At 43.1% G+C, this 22,139-nt stretch overlaps 1 protein-coding gene and 1 long non-coding RNA gene across 3 annotated transcripts in view; one reads left to right on the forward strand and one right to left on the reverse strand.

Annotated features, from left to right (window-relative positions):
* Positions 1-1,600, reverse strand: part of LOC106569767 (protein argonaute-3) — a 42,803-nt gene extending 41,203 nt beyond the window's left edge. For both annotated transcript variants that reach the window (XM_014141361.2, XM_014141360.2), the window contains exon 1: positions 1,021-1,600. In XM_014141361.2, the coding sequence (XP_013996836.1) occupies positions 1,021-1,039 (19 nt within the window). In that variant the 5' untranslated portion in view covers positions 1,040-1,600. The remainder of the gene's footprint in view (positions 1-1,020) is intronic.
* Positions 1,601-3,318: 1,718 nt separating this feature from the next.
* LOC123726631 (uncharacterized) lies at positions 3,319-4,828 on the forward strand. The gene is made up of 2 exons (XR_006758690.1): positions 3,319-3,552; positions 3,638-4,828. It is a non-coding gene; the product is annotated as an uncharacterized lncRNA (long non-coding RNA).
* The last annotated feature ends 17,311 nt before the right edge of the window (positions 4,829-22,139 follow it).

Below are 22,139 nucleotides of genomic sequence, written 5' to 3' on the forward strand. Positions count from 1 at the left end.
TGACCACACAGCTCGCGTCGCATACAAATACCTGTTATTCAATCATTTCACCCACACTGCTTGCGCACGTCAACGAGTGTTTGCACTAAAATAGAACTTGGTTTTATTTGTGACGCTTGACGTGCTGCCTCTCCCATCTCCTCATTGTTTTTTAGGAGCATATTACCACGTGGGTGATTTTAAGATGAATTGAGGTCCACACTCCAGTCCAGTTGGTGGTGGTAATGCACCTTAAAGTTGGTTGCCAACCACAATATAAAGTCCAAAGAAGAAGCAGCTTGAAGGAGGAGAGATTACTAGAAACAAACTTGGTTTACCATTTTATCTGCAGATTAATTGTTGTGGATTACATGTCAGAGTAGAGGACCTTGTGCATTTCTGGTAAAATAACAACCCAATGTTAATATCCCAGGCCACATTAGCTAGCAGCAGCTAACTAAATTGCCATAAATGTTTGCTTTTTGACCGGTCCCCAAATTAATATATTTGGTTCAGAGTTCGTTTTGATATTTCAACCTGCGTGTCCTGATCGTGTCTGGTATGCATGCAATGGCGCGGCGAGCTGTCTGGTCAGCATGTGAGTTTGGTCTTCCAACACGAAGCGTGGGGTTGCTAGGTGATCTGTGACGCAACTGCAAGCCCTCTATGGTTCCTTTCGAATCCCCCACTTTTCCTGAGAGATTACATATCAGTAGGTGGCAGCATAGAGATCATGAGAGATGACTGCTCTGAGATTGTCGCAGCTGGACCCCTCGGTTGAAGGGGACCCGGCAAAGGCTACCAACCAGCAAACAATCTTACCAAAGACAGTATATCTAGTCACCCAAATTAGTGTTCTAACCCAGACAGTACAGTGAAAAGGACTGAATTAGTTTATTTAATTTCATCTGATTGGTATAGTAGGCTTGATCGTATGCTATCCTTTAAGGAATTAAACTGGTAACGTCAGTCAGCCTACAAAACTTCAACACCAAATGTAACAATTTAATATGGGGTTTGACAGACGGTGTAAGAATATACCTGAAGTTCCGATTTCCATTCATGAGGTCTCTGTCCGGATACTCCCCGGCTCCCAATGGTCAAATATCGGCGCAGCTCCTGTTCGTACGACGCTATTTATTCAGCGCTGTAGCTCTAGTGTTGGAGATTTTTCACCCGAAGACTCTCAAGCCGACACCCCGGCTTCTGTCGCTGATGTGGACACGGGCCGCTTGCGGTGTCCACCCAGAGGTCCTCCCAAATTGCCCCAGTTGTTGTCAACCCGCCCAAGTTAAACGACGTATCCCATTATGTTCGTTGGAGTATTAATTGTTCCCAATAGACAAATCTATTTATTTTCAAAGACAAGTCTCTGAAAATATTTCACGGAGACTCGACAGACGGCGCCTATTTCTGAACTGTTTTAATGCTACCTCAGTCGTTCGGAGTTTCGCCTCGTCATCAGTTGCCAGGATAATAACAATTACTTGAAGTTTGTTCTTCGAACGATTAAACGTGAACACTTTGCCGCTCTTTTGGTGTTGTTCTGCCGGCAAATTTGTGTTTCACACCCCGGTACGTTCTCGGTACTACCGCTGTGAAGCAGACAAGAATAATTAAGTACTTTCCGGGTCACAGTTTTTGGAATCCTTCAGAATAAGAGTCCTATCTATACTTAGAAAATTAACAATAAAAAAATATATATATACAAAAATATATATAACTAGGCAAGTCAGTTAAGAACAAATTATTATCATGGCCGTTTGTGATACAGCCTGGAATTCAACCAGTGTCTGTAGTGATGCCTCTAGCACTGAGATGCAGTGCCTTAGACTGCTGCGCCACTCAGGAGCCCCTTCACAAATCAGACCGTTGAATAAACTTTTGAATGTACTTTACATGTTGTCTGTGGATTTTGTCTTTATGTAGTAGGTAATATGAGACAAAATATCCTCAGGGAAGTGTTATTACAGGCTGACTACACCACTCGCGTCGTGTGCGCGAGCGTTGCAAAATAAATTTAGAAATCTATATTATTCAATTATTGCGCCAACGAGCGTCTGCGTTGCCAAGGCCTAAAATCGAAGTCAGTTCTATTTCTGACGCAGATCGCGCTGCAAGTCCTGCCTCTCCCATCTCCTCATTGGTTTATAGAAGCAGGTACCCACGTGCCATCTCCTCATTGGTTTACCCACATGGGTGACTGAAGACAAACGAGATCAGTGGCGGTAATGCACCTAATTTATGAAAGTTGCCAATCGCAATCTAAAGTCAAGAGAACAAAAAGCCTGGAAGGATGAGAGATGACTAGAAACGATTCGGTTGACCGTTTTATGTGTGGATTAATTGGTGGAGTAGAGGACCTTGTGCATTTCAGGTAAAATAACAACTCAATGTTTATATCCCAGGACAAATTAGCTAGCAAGTCCGGATAACCTGGGGTTTTTTGTTCTTTATTTTGGTTAGGCCAGGGTGTTACATTGGGTGGGCGTTCTCTTTTCTTTTTCTAGGTTTTTTATATTTCTTTGTTTTGGGCCATGTGTGGCTCCCAATCAGGCACAGCTGAAGTTCGTTGTTGTTGATTGGGAGTCACACATAAGGAGCATGTTTTTCCTTTGGGTTTTGTGGGTAATTGTATTTTGTTAGTGTGTTTTCCTAACAGAACTGTTTGCTGTCGTTTCTTGTTTTTTTGTATAGTGTTCACGTTGTTCTATTAAAATTCTAATGATGAACACATCCTCCGCTGCGTATTGGTCCACCTTTTCCGACGATGACTTCTCTGTTTCATCTGACGATGAAGACAGCCGTTACAATACCGCAGGCTTTTAATTTTAAAATCCTTTTACATTCAGCTTGTGTCATGTTAATTTAGCTTTTTGCGACCCACGGAACCAATTTTGCAGAAGACCAAAACATCCAAAAACATCCAAAAATCCTCAAAAATCGCTGCAAGAAGCGGCACCGCACTGTCGACAGCTCGGTGCTTATTATCGGATGTATTAGGTTACGAAATCATTATATATTTTTTTATATAATGTTAATGCTATGTTAGAAAAAGACTCCACTGAACAATTCAGAACATAAAGAATCATATTTGTCTTCGTAAAATGCATGGGTAAATCCGTTTGAATTCAATGACTTTTTGACAGCACCCCTTTTGATTTGAACGAAACCTTCCGTACATATTTGCCCATTGCAGAAGTGCTCAGAAAGTGACTTTTTGGACCTGAATGGCAAACATTCAAGAGATAAAGGTGCTCAAAGTTGACCTATTTTGCATACCACGCCATTCTATGAGACATCCCACTAATTTCCCCCTAACTTCAGACGCCCTCTATAGTGGTTGGAGGACTGAATCAGTTTGAGCTCAACATTTTAATGGACTGGAATATAACAGTACATATTCAGATGGAGTTATCTTTCTAAAATGTGTATAGTATGCCAAGTTATTTAGCTACATGAATTTCCCACAACAGTATAGAGAAAGTCAAAAGGAAGCAGTGGAGTGAGGTGGACATGTTCCAAGCCATGGAGGAGTGCAGGGCAGGGATGGCTATCTGCCGGGCTGCCAAGGTTGGTCATCTTTTGTTTTTAGGAGATTACCACATGTATGTGAATTTCATCTGCTAATAACAGTTTTCTTTTCTTATCAATCAAGGTGCATGGTGTACCTCGGCAGAACCTGGCGGAAGGGCTGGGCGGCCGGGTGACCATGGTTGTTGCAGTGGACCGCCCACATTGCTTGCACCAGAGGATTACGATTATCTGGTGCAGTACTGTATCTACTGTGCCAGCTATTGGTTCAGCTTCACCAGACAGAGGCTGATGAAATACGCCGACAAACTATGCAAGTATTTGGTGTTTTATGTGTTCATGTATGTAGAATGCTGGGCTGACTGTTCTTAATGTATGTGATGCCAAAATAAACATCATCCTGGATGGACAATTTATATTCTATTCTAGGTTTCGGCACCCAAGGGAGACAATCACACCATTGGGGAAGAGGTGACGGGAAATGTTCAGGAGGAGGCCAGGCACCCTGGACGGGGGGAGCTGAGCGTGCCATCCGTCTGACTATGGACACCTTCTTCACTTCTTATGAGAAGCAATTGGAGGAGAGCGGGTTGAGGGAGAAACCCAGACAAATCTATAACTGCGATGAGTCTGGGTTTTGTAGCGGCCAGAGCAGACACAGGTGCCAGAGCAGGTACAAGGGCGCAAAACACGTGAACCCGCAGGCTCCAGGGGCCAAGGAGCATATCACAGTGCTTTAACACAGCTGGGGAGGACCTCCCCCTATTTATCATCTACCCCAAGTGTTTCCCCGGTGGCCACTACACACTGGGAGGCCCCCCCCCCCAAGCCTTGTATGGACAGTCAAACAGTGGCTACATCGACGGGGACCTGTTCTGGAACTTGTTTCAGCACTTTATCAAGCATGCTGTTGGGTTGTAATTTGAAATACTTGCTACACCTTAAGTTAATGGTTATATGTTGGAGGAATGTATATGGTCGGGTCAATGGAGGTGGATATGAACCAGGGCTTGGAGAGTTACTAAGTAAGGGAAAAGGCAATCACATGGTCACTGATGAGGATGGATAGCTGTGGATTAGTGAGGAATGGGGGCCGAGGTTAGGTCAGGTCACATGAAGGGAGAAGGAACAGTTTATTACCCACATCACTTAACGTCCTGCCTAGCAACAAAGATGTAGTGTTTAGAGAAAAGGAGGAGACTCCGCCTAAAAGGGGGAGGGGGGTATAAACACTTTTGCTGATGGAAACATGTATTTTTTTATGCAGCTGTGTGACCCGGAGGGTGAATAAACTTGCTTTGAGCTTTACTAGTCATCCGTGAGATTTGCTCTGTTTATTTAGAACCTATAGGATGTTAAACGGGTGTCCTGACTCTCTGAGATCATGGCACTTATCGTAAGAGTAGGGGTGTTAACCCCGGTGTCCTGGCTAAATTCCAAATCTGGTCCTCAAACCATCACGGTCACCTAATAATCCCCAGTTTACAATTGGCTCATTCATCCCCCTCCTCTCCCTTGTAACTATTCCCCAGGTCATTGCTGTAAATGAGAACGTGTTCTCAGTCAACTTACCTGGTAAAATAACAGATAAATTAAAAAAATAGGGTTCACCCCAATTTACAGTCGAACGAGAGTCCAAAACAGTGAAAAAGGAGCAGGCACCAAAAATCAAGGTAGGCACATTTACCACTCATTCTGACATGTTGGGGAGATGAGAGTCGTAGGCTGAACCAATTATAGGATACGGACCTGGAAAGCCTAAATTTATTCAGTAACCCCATTGTATTACGACCGGTTGTAGATTAATGCTATATGGTAAATCCTGGAAGGTAAACCCGAGCAAGCTGGAACCTGCAGAGGGTAAGTCCTAGGGGTTAAATCCTGAGTGGTTTGGTTCCTGTGTGGCCCGTGTGGCTCAGTTGGTAGAGCATGGTGTTTGCAATGCCAGGGTTGTGGGTTTGATTCCCATGGGGGACCAGTACGGAGAAAAAATGTATGAAATGTATGCATTCACTACTGTAAGTCGCTCTGGATAAGAGCGTCTGCTAAATGACTAAAATGTAAATGTAAAAAATGTTCCTACGAGTACCATAAAGAGTAGGGTAAGTCCTGGAAGGTAAGCCTGAGCAGGCTGGTACCTGCAAGGGGTAAATCTCGAGTTAGCTTGGTTCCCTACTAGACCTGTGTGTGTGTGTGTGTGTGTGTGTGTGTGTGTGTGTGTGTGTGTGTGTGTGTGTGTGTGTGTGTGTGTGTGTGTGTGTGTGTGTGTGTGTGTGTGTGTGTGTGTGTGTGTGTGTGTGTGTGTGTGTGTGTGTGTGTGTGTGTAAATTGTCATGCTTAGGTAGGTTGTAGAGAATAAGTCCATGGTGATAAAAGGTTGCATATAAATTCTGGAGGAGAGCCACATTCATGGTTAGAAAGCAAGAAGATATTCAAATGTTGTTTGAAAGTGATTTATATGGATTAACACTAGCAATAAAGAGAGAGATTGGTTTATGCCCTATTGGGACGGGGAACACTGACAGATTATGTGGAAATAGGAAACGACTGTGAATAATTTCGGAAATGTGTGTTGTTAACAACAGTGATATTTGAGGCGTAACACTGGTATAAGACATTAGGTCACCCGTAATAGTAAATTGGCAGACTTTTCAGTACTGGTTCTAATAAAAGGTATTAGGCGCTGTGACCAATTAATAGGCACAAATACCATAACTACTCCCCGGAGAAGTGCGTATCGCTACCTTTGAAAATAGTTAAGAATCCTTGCAAGCTTGGGGGGGAATTAGAGTTAATATTGTGAGTAATTGTAGTAGAGTTTTGAAAAAGCAATTATTTCAAGTGACCGCATTTGGGTTACCAAACCTAAAATGACCTTTTAACAATTTTGAACATTAAGGCAATGGTAGGACAGTGGTCTGAGCATTATCGTGTTTTGTTTGTAATTAAAATGTTTGTGTTGCTGATTAAGTTTAGCATAGTGAATACTAACGAAATGTACACTTTCTCTTCCAGGAGTGGATGGGGTGTCATTATCTCTCTCTTTGAGGTGTTTCCTGAGACTGTCTTGGAAGAACAGTTAGTGAAATTCTGCAGTTTTATAAAGTATAAAGGTATCCGGATCCGACCGTAAAGGGAGCTCCCAGATAAGTAAGGCCTGGCCATTTGTGTGTTTTTGCTCCACGTTTTACCACACACACACACACACACACACACACACACACACACACACACACACACACACACACACACACACACACACACACACACACACACACACACACACACACACACACAACAACAACGGTTATGAATATTTGTTAGTGGCGTTAATACCATGTTTGATTTATTGTGTGGGGTCTTTTGAATTTGGTTGTAAATTGGGAATGCAGAATGATGGAAATGTTTGAAATGGTTTCTAAACCAAGGGAAAGAAAATACTTAATGGTGTTGGATGACCTTTGTCCTAACTTTCTGGTGAGGCCTGATCAACCTCACTAGAAAGGATAGAGATGTTGGGTGAGATTTAAGTATAATATCAAGAAGTGTATAGCTGTTTATGTTTTGGTTTTTAACTTTGTTTCGATACAAATCTCACCAGATTATGGTCGGGGTTTCTCCCTAAGGGTTAGCTCTCCAAATCCCTGACCTGGTAACTCTGCAGTGAGATCGCCAGTATGATAAGGGTGTATAAGCCAATTTGGAAAATGGTGTGAGCAGTGTGTTGGTATGCTCTTTAACATTTGTCTTAGAAATGTTGTATTAAGAAAATTAGGAAGGTAATAATTTGTCTTTCGGTAAATAGTTGTTTGGATTTTCTGATTCAGAAATGCCTTAAACTGTTGTTTTGGTCTATCCTCTCTCGAAGTTATGGTGATAGTGACTGCAGATGGTATCTTGATGCATGGAAGGAATAAATCGACGAGAACAGTGTGAGCTTCACCCCCCCCCCAACCGGCTGAAGAAATAGTGACAAAGGCGCTCACTACGACCTTGTCTTTCACCACTTCTACTGAGACCTAAGTCCAAGCCAGCAACCAGTACACAGCATCCATTCAAAGCTGTCAAATGCCTTTTTCTCTAATGCCTATTCTCTCAGGAGTGTGACATGAGTCCACGTGGAGTAGGCATGGAGACAGATGCCGTCCAATCTTCTTTCATGATGCTGGTATACTGGTTGAAAAATGAACAAGTTATAATGGAATGTAAACAACAGTGGCGGCTCAGGTGAGATACATTATCAAGGGCCATCCACTTTGAACATGTGACATTTGGAGGACAAACTGAAACACTATCTGAAGCAGAACATGAAGAAATACCGGAAAAAGAGTGCGGGGAAGGAGGGGGTGGTCAACTGTGCCTGTGAATTGATTTAAGGTTGCTGTAAACTGTTTATTTGGGGTATCATGTTGATTTTGGAGGTCTACACATGCTTATTGTAATTTAGATTAAAATGCATTGAGATACCGATCTGTTATTAACTGCCTTAATTTTGCTGGACCCCAGGAATACAAATACAAACATGCCACTCGCGACAGTAAAACAGGGACAAACGGGACGTAATGAGAAAAGTTTTTATCTTGTAGTAGATACTGTTTATATATTTTCCCTGTTTTGTAAATGTACATTCTAACTGTCAGTGTGTGCTAAATTGAGGGTCTCGAATTCGAGTGATCAACTCAAAGCGAAGCACTAAGGACTGTCATTCTAAAATTGGGTTGGATAATTTATCAAGTGTTTTATTATGATTCGGAAAGGAGTGAAAGAGCTGTGAGGAGAGCACAAAGTGAGGGGAGGGTGCACTGCTCAAATTTATTGAGTGTAGGGAGGGTTTTCCTCCCTTTAAACCTTATTTTATCATGTCCTCCAAGAGGGAGGTTATTACAGAACCCACTAGATGAGAGCTTGGGCTTACCATGATGGTGTATTTTGAGAGCAGTCATTTTACAATGTCATCAGAATCCTAATCAGTGCCGATTTTAGAATGTAAATCTTGGTGGGGCAAACTCCCCCAAAAATGTTTAGATGCATGCCAGCAAAGACACTACACAACACTAAACAATACATTAATTACACTATAACGTCGACAAGTGGTGCCCACAAACTGTTAGGTCCTACATAGCTCTGCTGTTGGGACAGCTTTTTCTTTCCAGCACAATGGAGTGAATCCTCACCATCGCTTACACCTGGCTATCAGCGGAGCCTTGTCTGGCAGCGAAACAATTAATTCTGCCTCGTTTACTGCCTTTTTAAAAAACATAGCTGATATGGCTGACAATTGACATGTACAAATTATGGCATAAGGGAACGATGATTGGATAAGAGGCATTCAGTAATTTCGATTAAGACTAATGAGCGAGCGACGATGGACATAGTCAATATAACTATGTGTTCAGCACTTTTGAAATGTACAGCGACAGAATGCAGAACATGGACTGCTCTTACAGTAAGTCAGAACCGTAGGATAAATAAAGGGGGCATATAAGCAGACAATGAAACCTCTTACAATATTAGATGATGACATTTCTCAAAAACAGGTTATAAAAAAAACAGTAACGTTAGGCAAAATTAAGAGGTGAAAATAGACCAAATTATTAAGGTGAGGCACATGGGCTACTAACAGCTTACTACATAACATACTTAGTATTACTTTCTTAGCTGCAGTATGCATATCTCCCTTTCATATTATATAATTTATGCAGCAGCATACAATACATTTTTGGGCTCACCTTGGCTTGTGATGTGCCCACTTAAACATGAAGGTGGCTCAGCGGTTTTGTCATCAAACTTTGTCACCAAAGTCTGGCAATCTCTGGATTAATGGTGGGAACTCAGGAAAAAAAACACACAGCCACTCAATAGAATAGCAGGCTATTGGTTGCATTGCACTGCTTGCAGTTAGCCACTGATTTGTTCCAAATTACTAATTTTACTTTGCAACTCTGCCTAGAAGGCCAGCATCCCGGAGTCGTCTCTTCACTGTTGACGTTGAGACTGGTGTTTTGCAGGTACTATTTAATGAAGCTGCCAGTTGAGGACTTGTGAGGCATCTGTTTCTCAAACTAGACACTCTAATGTACTTGCCCTCTTGCTCAGTTGTGCACCGGGGCCTCACACTCCTCTTTCTATTCAGGTTAGAGCCAGTTTGCGCTGTTCTGTGAAGGGAGTAGTACACAGCGTTGTACGAGATTGTCAGTTTCTTGGCAATTTCTCGCATGGAATAGCCTTAATTTCTCAGAACAAGAATAGACTGATGAGTTTCAGATTAAAGTACTTTGTTTCTGTCCATTTTAAGCCTGTAATCGAGCCCACAAATGCTGATGTTCCAGATACTCAACTAGTCTAAAGAAGGCCAGTTGTATTGCTTCTTTAATCAGAACAACAGTTTTCAGCTGTGCTAACATATTTGCAAAAGGGCTTTATAATGATCAATAAGTCTTTTAAAATGCTTAACTTGGATTAACTAACACAACGTGCCATTGGAACGTGCCGATAATGGGCCTCTGTACGCCTATGTAGATATTCCATAAAAAATCTGCCATTTCCAGCTACAATAGTCATTTACAACATTAACAATGTCTATGCTGTATTTCTGATCAATTTGATGTTATTGTAATGGATTTTTTTTCTTCTTTTCTTTCAATAACAAGGACATTTCTAAGTGACCCCAAACTTTTGAATGGTAGTGTATTTCCAACAATCTTTCCTCTGGACAATGATCACTCTCATATTCCACAACACCTAGAAAACATATTGATTTGAACAGGGAAGCTTTAACGTTAGGATCAGTGGTGACCCGTCATTCAAGATAGGGTTTTGAGCCCCACATTTTTAGCAAAAGAAATGTGGGCCTCAAAACCCTGCCCTGAATGACGGGTTGCCAGTGATCCTAATGTTAAAGCGCAGCAATACATATGGATTGCTGGATGATACAGTACAATTAATTACGTACAAGGTTCATAGTCTGTGTCTTGCTTTGACATCCGAGGATGAGGATGAAGGGGACTGGCATGGAGACTAGCATCCCATTGGCATTGAATAGAACGGGTGGACGGTTCTTCTCCCAGTCTCACTTGTATCAAGGGTGGTGTGAAATTATTAAACATGTATTCTCTCTCTTCCCTGTTCAAATTAATATGTTTTCTAGGTGTCGTGGAACATGAGTGATCATTGTTCCAGAGGAGGGATTGTTGGAAATTGACTAATTGATTTAGAATGTTTTAGTATGTTTATAATTATAGAAGTGGATTAGCAGTAGTGACTAATGTGTTATGGGTTAGAATGATTTATGTGCAAATGTATTTGTGTCCAGAGGCAAGGTACATATGGGGCATGTGTTTGAGACAGAATGTCTGCATAAGGATGTTAATTGCAAAGGCTGGAGGACCGACATCAGTGTATTCTGTGGAGTCCCAAAAACCAAGGCGTTAGCGTTACGGGGAATTGGGAAATGACTGGAGCGGAGATCTATGTGGCTCATAAATTAAGGAAGGGAAGTACCTGCAGAGTGTTATTAAGAAACATGTGACTCAGAGTTTTGTGAGGTTGGATACTCTTCCAACGCCACTAATATCTCCCCCATTTCTAACAGCCAGCAAACACTTGACATATCTCCCAGAAGATTGGGACCGAGTGACAGTGACAGGAAAGTGTCAGAAGGGGGCTGCTTATCAACCGCTGAGACCCAAAGTTTACACTGGTGCTGTAGGTGTCTGGGAGGGCAGGCAGTGTGCCGCCGGTGATGCGTTGGGCAGACCACACCACCCTCTGGAGAGCCCTGCGGTTGCGTGCGGTGCAGTTGCCGTACCAGGAGGTGATACAGCCCGACAGGATGCTCTCAATTGTGCATATGTAGACGTTTCGGAGGTAGGGAGTATCTGAAAGATTCAGTCCTAAATCTATCGGGGAACAACAAAGGCAATAGGAGATCAGGAGCAGGAGACAATCAATGCAATAACTATTCTCACAGCAGTCGCTGTAGGGACAGTAACTGAAGGATGCTATAGTAACAGCATGGAACTGGACTATAGCGCAAATGAGGAATATTTTGAAGTATGCATCATGGGCAGTGTTAGTGGTAGCATTGTTGGGATAGCATCTTCTGAGGGCTTTGATGTTGAAATGTATAAACAGTGCTGAGTTACCACAAGAGTAGGTAAAGTTGATTAGGGCCACCGTACTCTCCTATATCGGGAGGCCATGGAAGAGGAAGGAGATGGAGAGCGAAGTGAAAATAACATGGCTTGAGAATACCCCTTGTAACCTATGGCCAGAAGGGGAAGACTGGGTAAAAGCATGAGGAATTTTTTTAGGGCCTTAATTTTGTGGAACGCAGCAGAAAATGATCCCGAAGGTATAGAGTCAGGCGAAGAGAGAGTGGGAATTGTCATGTCATCAAACTTTGTTTATTCCAAATATAATTATGTATAGCTTAACACATTAATAATAGTTATGTTGTGTGTGAGAAACAGACGCCTTACAAGTCCTCAACGGGCAGCTTCATTAAGTAAACTTTTTCAGGACCCTGTCTTTCAAAGATCATTAGTAAAAATCCAAATAACTTCACAGATCTTCATTGTCAAGGGTTTAAACACTGTTTCCCATGCTTGTTCAATGAATCATAAACAAGTAATAAACAAGTAATGAACATGCACCTGTTGAACGGTCGTTAAGACACTAACAGCTTACAGACGGTAGGCAATTAAGGTGACAGTTATGAAAACTTAGGACACTAAAGAGGCCTTTCTACTAACTCTGAAAAACACCAAAAGAAAAACGCCCAGCGTACCTGCTCATCTGTGTGAACGTGCCTTAGTCATGCTGCAAGGAGGCATGAGGACTGCAGACATCAATGGCAACAACATCGCCTATGGTCACAAACCCACCGTCGCTGGACCAGACAGGACTGGCAAAAAGTGCTCTTCACTGACGAGTCACGGTTTTGTCTTACCAGGGGTGATGGTCGGATTCGCGTTTATCGTCGAAGGAATGAGCGTTACACTGAAGCCTGTACTCTGGAGTGGGATCGATTTGGAGGTGGAGGGTCCGTCATGGTCTGGGGCGATGTGTCACAGCATCATCGGACTGAGCTTGTTGTCATTGCAGGCAATCTCAATGCTGTGCGTTACTGGGAAGACATCCTCCTCCCTCATGTGGTACCCTTCCTGCAAGCTCATCCTGACATGACCCTCCAGCATGACAATGCCACCAGCCATACTGCTCGTTCTGTGCATGATTTCCTGCAAGACAGGAATGCCAGTGTTCTGCCATGGCCAGCGAAGAGCCTGAATCTCAATCAGATTGAGCACCTCTGGGACCTATTGGATCGGAGGGTGAGGGCTAGGGCCATTCCCCCAGAAAAAAGGTTGAATAATTAAACAGTATTTCTGTATTCCAAACATTTGGAATAGTCCCTGGGAATTTAAAGAACAATCCTGTCGAAATTATTAATAATTTGTGATATAACTAAAGACGGTAGAACAACATAACTGTATCTCTGAATGAGTATAGTTCCCCGTTACTAGACGTGTCCGAAGGGCAAGAGAAGTTCATCTCATATATGTTGTGGAACATATATGATTAAATATTAAACTATTTTTGAGAAGATGTAATGTGATGTTAGCCTTCTAAATGAGAGAATTGTTTCTCATATGAAGACTTAACCAAGTTAGTGGCCACGCCCACATGGGCACAGACATTACATCGGCATCATGGAACGCCCCCCTTTTCCAGAGTGCATAAAACCCACTTCTGACAAAATGTACATTTTGTCAAGAAAATGCAGGGACTGAGTCCCCACATTGAAATGGCTACTACACTATAGACTAGAAAGCATGAGGACGGTGTTGAACCAGACGTCATGAATGATTAAGAAATCTACAAAACTAAAGACTACAAATTCACAGTCTGTAGCTGTATACAGTTGATGTCAGAAGTTTACATGCACTTAGGTTGGAGTCATTAAATCTTGTTTTTCAACCACTCCACAAATTTCTTGTTAACAAACTATAGTTTTAGCAAGTCGGTTAGGACATCTACTTTGTGCATGACACAAGTAATTTTTCCAACAATTGTTTACAAACAGATTATTTCACTTATAATTCCCTGTATCACAATTCCAGTAGGTCAGAAGTTTACAGACACTAAATTGACTGTGCCTTTAAACAATTTGGAAAATTCCAGAAAATGATGTTAGAAGCTTTAGAAGTCAATTGGAGATGTACCTGTGGATGTATTTCAAGGCCTACCGTGAAACTCAGTGCCGCTTTGCTTGACATCATGGGAAAATCAAAAGAAATCAGCCAAGACTTCAGAAAAAAAATTGCAGACCTCCACAAGTCTGGTTCATCCTTGGGAGCAATTTCCAAATGCCTGAAGGTACCACGTTCATCTGTACAAGCAATAGCACGCAAGTATAAACACCATGGGACCACGCAGCCATCATACCGCTCAGGAAGGAGACGCGTTCCGTCTCCTAGAGATAAACGTATTTTGGTGCCAAAAGTGCAAATCAATCCCAGAAAAACAGCAAAGGACCTTGTGAAGATGCTGGAGAAAACAGGTACAACAGTATTGAAAAAGCCAAATCTTGACCCAGAAATTATAAAAAACTATCGGCCTATATCGAATCTTCCATTCCTCTCAATTTTTTGGGGAAAAAGCTGTTGCGCAGCAACTCACTGCCTTCCTGAAGACAAACAATGTATACGAAACGCTTCAGTCTGGTTTTAGACCCCATCATAACACTGAGACTGCACTTGTGACGGTGGTAAATGAACTTTTAATGACGTCAGACCGAGGCTCTGCATCTGTCCTCGTGCTCCTAGATCTTAGTGCTGCTTTTGATACCATCGATCACCACATTCTTTTGGAGAGATTGGAAAACTAAATTGGTCTACATGGACAAGTTCTGGCCTGGTTTAGATCTTATCTGTCGGAAAGATGTCAGTTTGTCTCTGTGGATGGTTTGTCCTCTGAAAAATCAACTGTAAATTTCGGTGTTCCTCAAGGTTCCGTTTTAGGACAACTATTGTTTTCACTATATATTTCACCTCTTGGGGATGTCATTCGAAAACATAATGTTAAATTTCACTGCTATGCGGATGACACACAGCTGTACATTTCAATGAAACATGGTGAAGCCCCAAAATTGCCCTCGCTAGAAGCCTGTGTCTCAGACATAAGGAAGTGGATGGCTGCAAACTTTCTACTTTTAAACTCGGACAAAACAGAGATGCTTGTTCTAGGTCCCAAGAAACAAAGAGATCTTCTGTTGAATCTGACAATTAATCTGGATGGTTGTACAGTTGTCTCAAATAAAACTGTGAAGGACCTCGGCGTTACTTTGGACCCGTCCCGGTTTTCGTCGTGTTGAGGAAAGGAGGACCAAAATGCAGCGGGATTGTGGACACTCATGTTTATTACTGAAAAAAAACATGTAAGGTATCCACTTGAGAAAAAACAAAACAACAAACAATACTCACAACGGCAACAGTGTGGCAGGCTCAAACAAACGCAGTGCACACAACAATCTCCCACAAAAGACAAACACACCCTCATATATGGGACTCTCAATCAAAGGCAAATAGACAACACCTGCCTTCAATTGAGAGTCCCAACCCCAATGAACCCAAACATAGAAACAGACACGCTAGACTCAACATAGAATACATGAAAATCAAACAGTGCCCAAAAACCCCGGAATACCTAAATCAACTGCCCTACAACAAACACACCACCCCTAACCACATAAAACAAATACCCTCTGCCACGTCCTGACCAAACTACAATACCAATTAACCCTTAGACTGGCCAGGACGTGACAGGACCCTGATCTCTCTTTTGAAGAACATATCAAGACTGTTTCAAGGACAGCTTTTTTCCATCTATGTAACATTGCAAAAATCTGAAACTTTCTGTCCAAAAATGACGCAGAAAAATGTATCCATGCCTTTGTTACTTCTAGGTTGGACTACTGCAATGCTCTACTTTCCGGCTACCCAGATAAAGCACTAAATAAACTTCAGTTAGTGCTAAATACGGCTGCTAGAATCATCACTAGAACCAAAAAATGTGATCATATTACTCCAGTGCTAGCCTCCCTACACTGGCTTCCTGTTAAGGCAAGGGCTGATTTCAAGGTTTTACTGCGCATCGATTTTTTTCTTGCTAAGACGGCCGCAGTGCTTGCAGAAGTGTCCAAAGGGCAAGAGAAGTTCATCTCAACTACCGTATTGCACGACTGCAAGGAGGAGGGAAGTTGCTTATTCACAGAGACAGCTGGCTTGAAATCATGAAAAGAATGGTCAAATCAGGTTGGCTGATGGAATGTGTCGCGATATCGTAATATCTCCTTGGATCGGATTCTGCACCATGAGGTTTCTAAACGTCTTTGTCCCAAGGGGTGCTTTCGACAGAAACCCCTTGTGAATGACTGCGTTGCAGCTAGCGTTAGGGGAAGACAGTGTAGTCAGTGGAGAAGGCACTGTGGCCTGTGACCATACCTGGTTGGTTTTCCAAACCATCAATGGGAGTAACCGATCCATCAAGTCTGCTCCAAGTAGCAGGGGTACAGTTTCGAGGCTGGTAATATACACAGAGTGAACGAGCGATACGTCCTGGAAGTGTAGTTTCAGCATGACTCTCAATGTGAGAGGCGAGGTAGTCCGAGTGACCCCTCGAAGTGTAGTGTTGCATCGTTCCACTTTTAACTTCTTGCGGATTAGTGGGACACTACCGTCCCATTTCGACAATTTCCAGTGAAATTGCAGAGCGCCAAATTTAATTACTATAAATATTACACTTTCATGAAATCACAAGTGCAATACATCAAGATAAAGCTTAACTTGTTGTTAATCCAGCCGCTATGTCAGATTTTCAAAATTCTCAATACTGCCCCCTAGCCCCAACAGGTTAAGGTGAAAGCAAACCATGCGATTATCTGAGGACAGCGTCCAGCACACAAACGCATAACAAATCATTTTCAACCAGGGAGTTGCGACACAAAAGTCAGAAATAGTGAGATAATATATGCCTTACCTTTGAAGATCTTTTTCTGTTGGCACTCCAAAAAGGTCCCAGTTACATTACAAATTGTCCTTTTGTTCGATAAAGTCCTTCTTTATATCCATAAAAACTCGGTTTAGCTGGCGCGCTTCAGTCAATAATCCACACGGTTTCCCTCCTTCAAAATGCATACAAAATGATTCCCAAACGTTGCCAATAAACTTATCCAAACAAATCAATCAACATTTATAATCAAACAATAGGTACCCTAATAAGCAAATAAACAATAAAATTTAAGACAGAGTCGTTATTGTCTTTACCGGAGAAAAATACCAAAGAACGCGCTCTCATTCACTCGCTTGGAAACACTACAGCCAAAATGGGAGCCAACTAGAAAAACTACAATTTCTGGCTCATTTTTCCAAAATCCAGCCTGAAACTGTTTCTAAAGACTGTTGACATCTAGTGGAAGCCCTATTTCGCCCTATTATAAAAGTGCCAGCCATTGAAATCAGTGGTAGGATACATTTTTTGGGGGGGGGATGGTTTGTCCGTAGCGAACAGGTCGATTGTAGCGGTAGTCATTTTGATGGCAACGTACTTTACAGTTATTTTGACCACGGTGGTTATTGGAATCATGGTTTCGTGGTAGAAACCGTTGTTGTGCATCATCTCTCAACGCTCCAATACCTGATAATGCACCCTCTAACTGGAGTGAGTGCTCCTGGTCAAACTTCAAAACCGAGTGATCAGGGCCCTTAGCATTGTGAACTTTTGATGCCTCAAAAGCTGTGCTTGCAAGCTCTCTGGGTTGTAAGATAGGCAAGCCAATGTGGGCTGCAGGGCCCAAGTAAGTAATGAAGGTGGGATACATGTTTGACAGAAACATTTGTTTGAATGGTAACAGCTCTTCCATTCCTGTTTCAGTGAGTAGGCCAAAGTAAGCTGAACGAAGCCTATGATAGTTAGCTTCCGAGCTTGTTTGACGTGTTAGCCAGTGAGCTATCGTGTTTGCGAGTCGCAGAACCACTGAATTCTAATTTCAAAGCTGTGGCAAGTTTAGCGTAGTCATTTAGCACGTGTTGCTGTTGTAGACGAATGGACCTCGTCACGTGTCTATTCGACGTTCGCTTCAACAGGTAAACCCTGTCAGAACCCGTGGCGTTCGGGTAGCCATCCAACGCGTCCTCTATGTCAGCTAGGAACGTCTCAGTATCGTTTGGCTGACCTGGAACAGGGTCAAAGGTGGGGAAATTATTGACGAGTTTGTCAAGGTATTCTGCGCCAAGCGGGCGGAGAGGGTTGGCTTCATCCTGTGGGGAGATTGGGTCTGAAAGGCCAAGAGGAGAAGCCAAGCCTTGTTGTTGTTGGCCATGAGGAGCCATATTACTCAGTGCCGAATGGCCAAGAGGAGAAGACTGAGGGACACATGAGGGACGCAAAGTCTGAAACCTATTGTCTTTACTCCTGTGAGTACAGGGCTGCTTGGATTGGTAGTCATGCTGTAGAGCGTGACAATTCTGGACTTCCTCCAGATTTTGGACACGTGAGTGTCGCACTTGCACCTTTCGGTCTCAAACTTATCTGTCATGGTTTGCAGATAGAGGTCTTGAGTACGGAGCGAGAGATTCAGTGATGAGATTTCCTCCGCTTGCTTAGAAATCAATATTTCCATCTTCATCAACTGAGTTTTCTCATCATTCATTTGGTCAGCGATTTCAATAAGTTCTGCTGATTTGTCATCCAAATTAGTCATCGTGTTCACTAACTGATTGTCTTTGGTCAGCAACGTTTTGAGTAGAACTGTGTTACTTTGAGTAACGTTCAACAAAACTGCATGCATGTTATCAAGTTGAGCGCTCCTGTTTGTAGATAATTCGTCAGACTTATCTAGTTTGGCATGGACATCATCGTATTTAGTTTTGGCTAGATCGAGTTGTTCCTGTAGAAGGCAATTTAGTTCCTGTAGAAGGCGATTTTGTTGAAGAGTTTGTGGTTGTTCATCGTCATACATTTTTGCAATTACATTTAATTGTTCCGTTTTCAAACGCAGTTCCATAGCTAGCAGAATTTTTCCCTTTCCTGCAGTTGTCATTGGTTTCCCGGTTCTCTCCACCTGTCTCCTTATGTCTACCGTTACCTGCTCGTGCTTCAATTGTGCACTGCGGTATTGGACCGATGCCAATCTTGGATGGCAAGACATCAGGGCTAGACTGGAGAGAACCTTTACGAGGCCTGCGCCCGATTGTTGACTTTGGAAAGCGTTGTTGTCTGCTGTTTTTCCGCTAATGGCATAATTAAGGTTGGTATTGCTGTTGAGGTCCGAGATCAATCCATTTATGGGTCGAGGTTCACTAATTAGCGGGCAAGTAGGGACTACACTCTCTGATAGCTTGAACATTATTAGAACATTTGAAAGGAAAATGTTTTTTTCCTAATTTTCTAAAGTTTGGTTTTGGAATATGTTGGGAGCTGCAAAGACGATTTTAATCTATTTATAGACGTTAATGAACCATCAGCACTGTACCAGTACTGTGGGAGTTGGACGTGAATGAATTTGCAAAAGCAAATTGAATTAATCAATGATAAGGATTCATCATACCTGAATAGGCTATCTGGGAATTCAAATCAAATCAAAGTTTATTTGTCACGTGCGCTGAATACAACAGGTGTAGACCTTACAGGCTCTAACCAATAGTGCAAAAAAGGTATTAGGTGAACAATAGGTAGGTAAAGAAATAAAACAACAGTAAAAAGACAGGCTATATACAGTAGCGAGGCGATAAAAGTAGTGAGGCTACATACAGACACCGGTTAGTCAGGCTGATTGAGGTAGTATGTATATGTAGATATGGTTAAAGTGACTGTGCATATATGATGAACAGAGAGTAGCAGTAGTGTAAAAGAGGGGTTGGCGGGTGGTGGGTGGGAAACAATGCAGATAGCCCGGTTACTAACTATGCGGGAGAACTGGTTGGTTGCCCAATTGAGGTAGTATGTGCAGGAATGTATAGTTAAAGTGACTATGCATATATGATAAGCAGAGAGTAGCAGCAGCGTAAAAAGAGGGGTTGGGGGGGCACACCATGCAAATAGTCCAGGAAGCAATTTGATTACCTGTTCAGGAGTCTTATGGCTTGGGGTAAAAACTGTTGAGAAGCCTTTTTGTCCTAGACTTGGCACTCCGGTACCGCTTGCCATGCGGTAGTAGAGAGAACAGTCTATGACTGGGGTGGCTGGGGTCTTTGACAATATTTAGGGCCTTCCTCTGACACCGCCTGGTGTAGAGGTCCTGGATGGCAGGCAGCTTAGCCCCAGTGATGTACTGGGCAGTACGCACTACCCTCTGTAGTGCCTTGCGGTCAGAGGCCGAGCAGTTGCCATACCAGGCAGTGATGCAACCAGTCAGGATGCTCTCGATGTTGCAGCTGTAGAACCTTTTGAGGATCTCAGGACCCATGACAATTCTTTTTAGTTTCCTGAGGGGGAATAGGCTTTGTCGTGCCCTCTTCACGACTGTCTTGGTGTGTTTGGACCATTCTAGTTTGTTGTTGATGTGGACACCAAGGAACTTGAAGCTCTCAACCTGCTCCACTACAGCCCCGTCGATGAGAATGGGGGTGTGCTCGGTCCTCCTTTTCCTGTAGTCCAGAATAATCTCCCTAGTCTTGGTTACGTTGAGGGATAGGTTGTTATTCTGGCACCAACCGGCCAGGTCTCTGACTTCCTCCCTATAGGCTGTCTCGTCGTTGTCGGTGATCAGGCCTACTACTGTTGTGTCATCTGCAAACTTAATGATGGTGTTGGAGTTGTGCCTGGCCATGCAGTCGTGGGTGAACAGGGAGTACAGGAGGGGACTGAGCACGCACCCCTGGGGAGCTCCAGTGTTGAGGATCAACGTGGCAGATGTGTTACTACCTACCCTCACCACCTGGGGGAGGGTCAGGAAGTCCAGGATCCAGTTGCAGAGGGAGGTGTTTAGTCCCAGGATCCTTAGCTTAGTGATGAGCTTTGAGGGTGCTATGGTGTTGAACTCTGAGCTGTAGTCAATGAATAGCATTCTCACGTAAGTGTTCCTTTTGTCCAGGTGGGAAAGGGTAGTGTGGAGTGCAATAGCGATTGCATCATCTGTGGATCTGTGGGCAGTATGCAAATTGGAGTGGGTCTAGGGTTTCTGGGATAATGGTGTTGATGTGAGCCATTACCAACCTTTCAAAGCACTTCATAGCTACAGACGTGAGTGCTACGGGTCTGTAGTCATTTAGGCAGGTTGCCTTTGTGTTCTTGGGCACAGGGACTACGGTGGTCTGCTTGAAACATGTTAGTATTATAGACTCAATCTTGTTGAAGAGTGCCAAGAGTGTGCAAAGCTGTCATCATGGCAAAGGGTGGCTACTTTGAAGAATATCAAATATTAAATATATTTTGATTTGTTGGACACTTTTTGGTTTACTACATGATTCCATATGTGTTATTTCATAGTTTTGATGTCTTCACTATTATTCTACAATGTAGAAAATAGTAAAAATACAGAAAAATCCTCGAATGAGTAGATGTAAGTATTCAGATCCTTTGCTATGGGACAAAACATTTAGCTCAGGTATATCCTGTTTCCATTGATCATCCTTGAGGTCTTTCTACAACTTCATTGAAGTCCACCTGTGGTAAATTCAACTGATTGGACATGGTTTAGAAAGGCACACACCTGTCTATATAAGGTCCCACAGTTGACAATGCATGTCAGTGCAAAAACCAAACAATGAGGTCGAAGGAATTGTCTGTAGAGCTCTGAGACAGGGTCAGATCTGGGGATATGTACCAAAACATTGCTGCAGCATTGAAGGTCTCCCCTCCATAATTCTTAAATGGAAGAAGTTTGGAGCCACCAAGGCCGTCCTAGAGCTGGGCGCCCGGCCAAAATGAGTAATCGGAGGAGAAGGGCCTTGGTCAGGGAGCTCTGACAGAGCTCCAGTGTTGCTCTGTTGAGATCGGAGAACCTTCCAGAAGGACAACCATCTCTGCAGCACTCCACCAATCAGGCCTTTATGGTAGAGTGGCCAGACGGAAGCCACTCCTCAGTAAAAGGCACATGACAGCCCGCTTGGAGTTTGCCAAAAGGCACCTAAAGGACGCTGACCATGAGAAAAATATTTTTTGGTCTGATGAAACCCAGATTGAACTCTTTTGCCTGAATGCCAACCGTCACGTCTGGAAGAAACCAGGCTCAGCTCATCATCTGACCAATACCATCACGACGGTAAAGCATGTAGGTGGCAGCATCATGCTGTGGGGATGTTTTTCAGCGGCAGGGACTGGGAGACTAGTCAGGATCGAGGGATAAATTCTTGATGAAAACCTGTTCCAGAGCACTCAGGACCTCAGACTGGGGCAAAGGTTCACCTTCCAACAGGTCAACGATGTCAAGCACATAGCCAAGACAACACAGGAATGCTTTCGGGACAAGTCTCGGAATGTCCTGGAGTGGCCCAGCCAGAGCCCGGACTTGAATCCGATCGAACATCTGGAGAGACCTGCAAATAGCTGTGTGGCGACGCTCCCCAACCTGACAGAGCTTGAGAGGATATGCAGAGGAAAATGGGAGAAACTCCCCAAATACAGGT

This window comes from Salmo salar, chromosome ssa14 (assembly GCF_905237065.1).
Source record: "Salmo salar chromosome ssa14, Ssal_v3.1, whole genome shotgun sequence".
Lineage (NCBI taxonomy): Eukaryota > Metazoa > Chordata > Actinopteri > Salmoniformes > Salmonidae > Salmo > Salmo salar.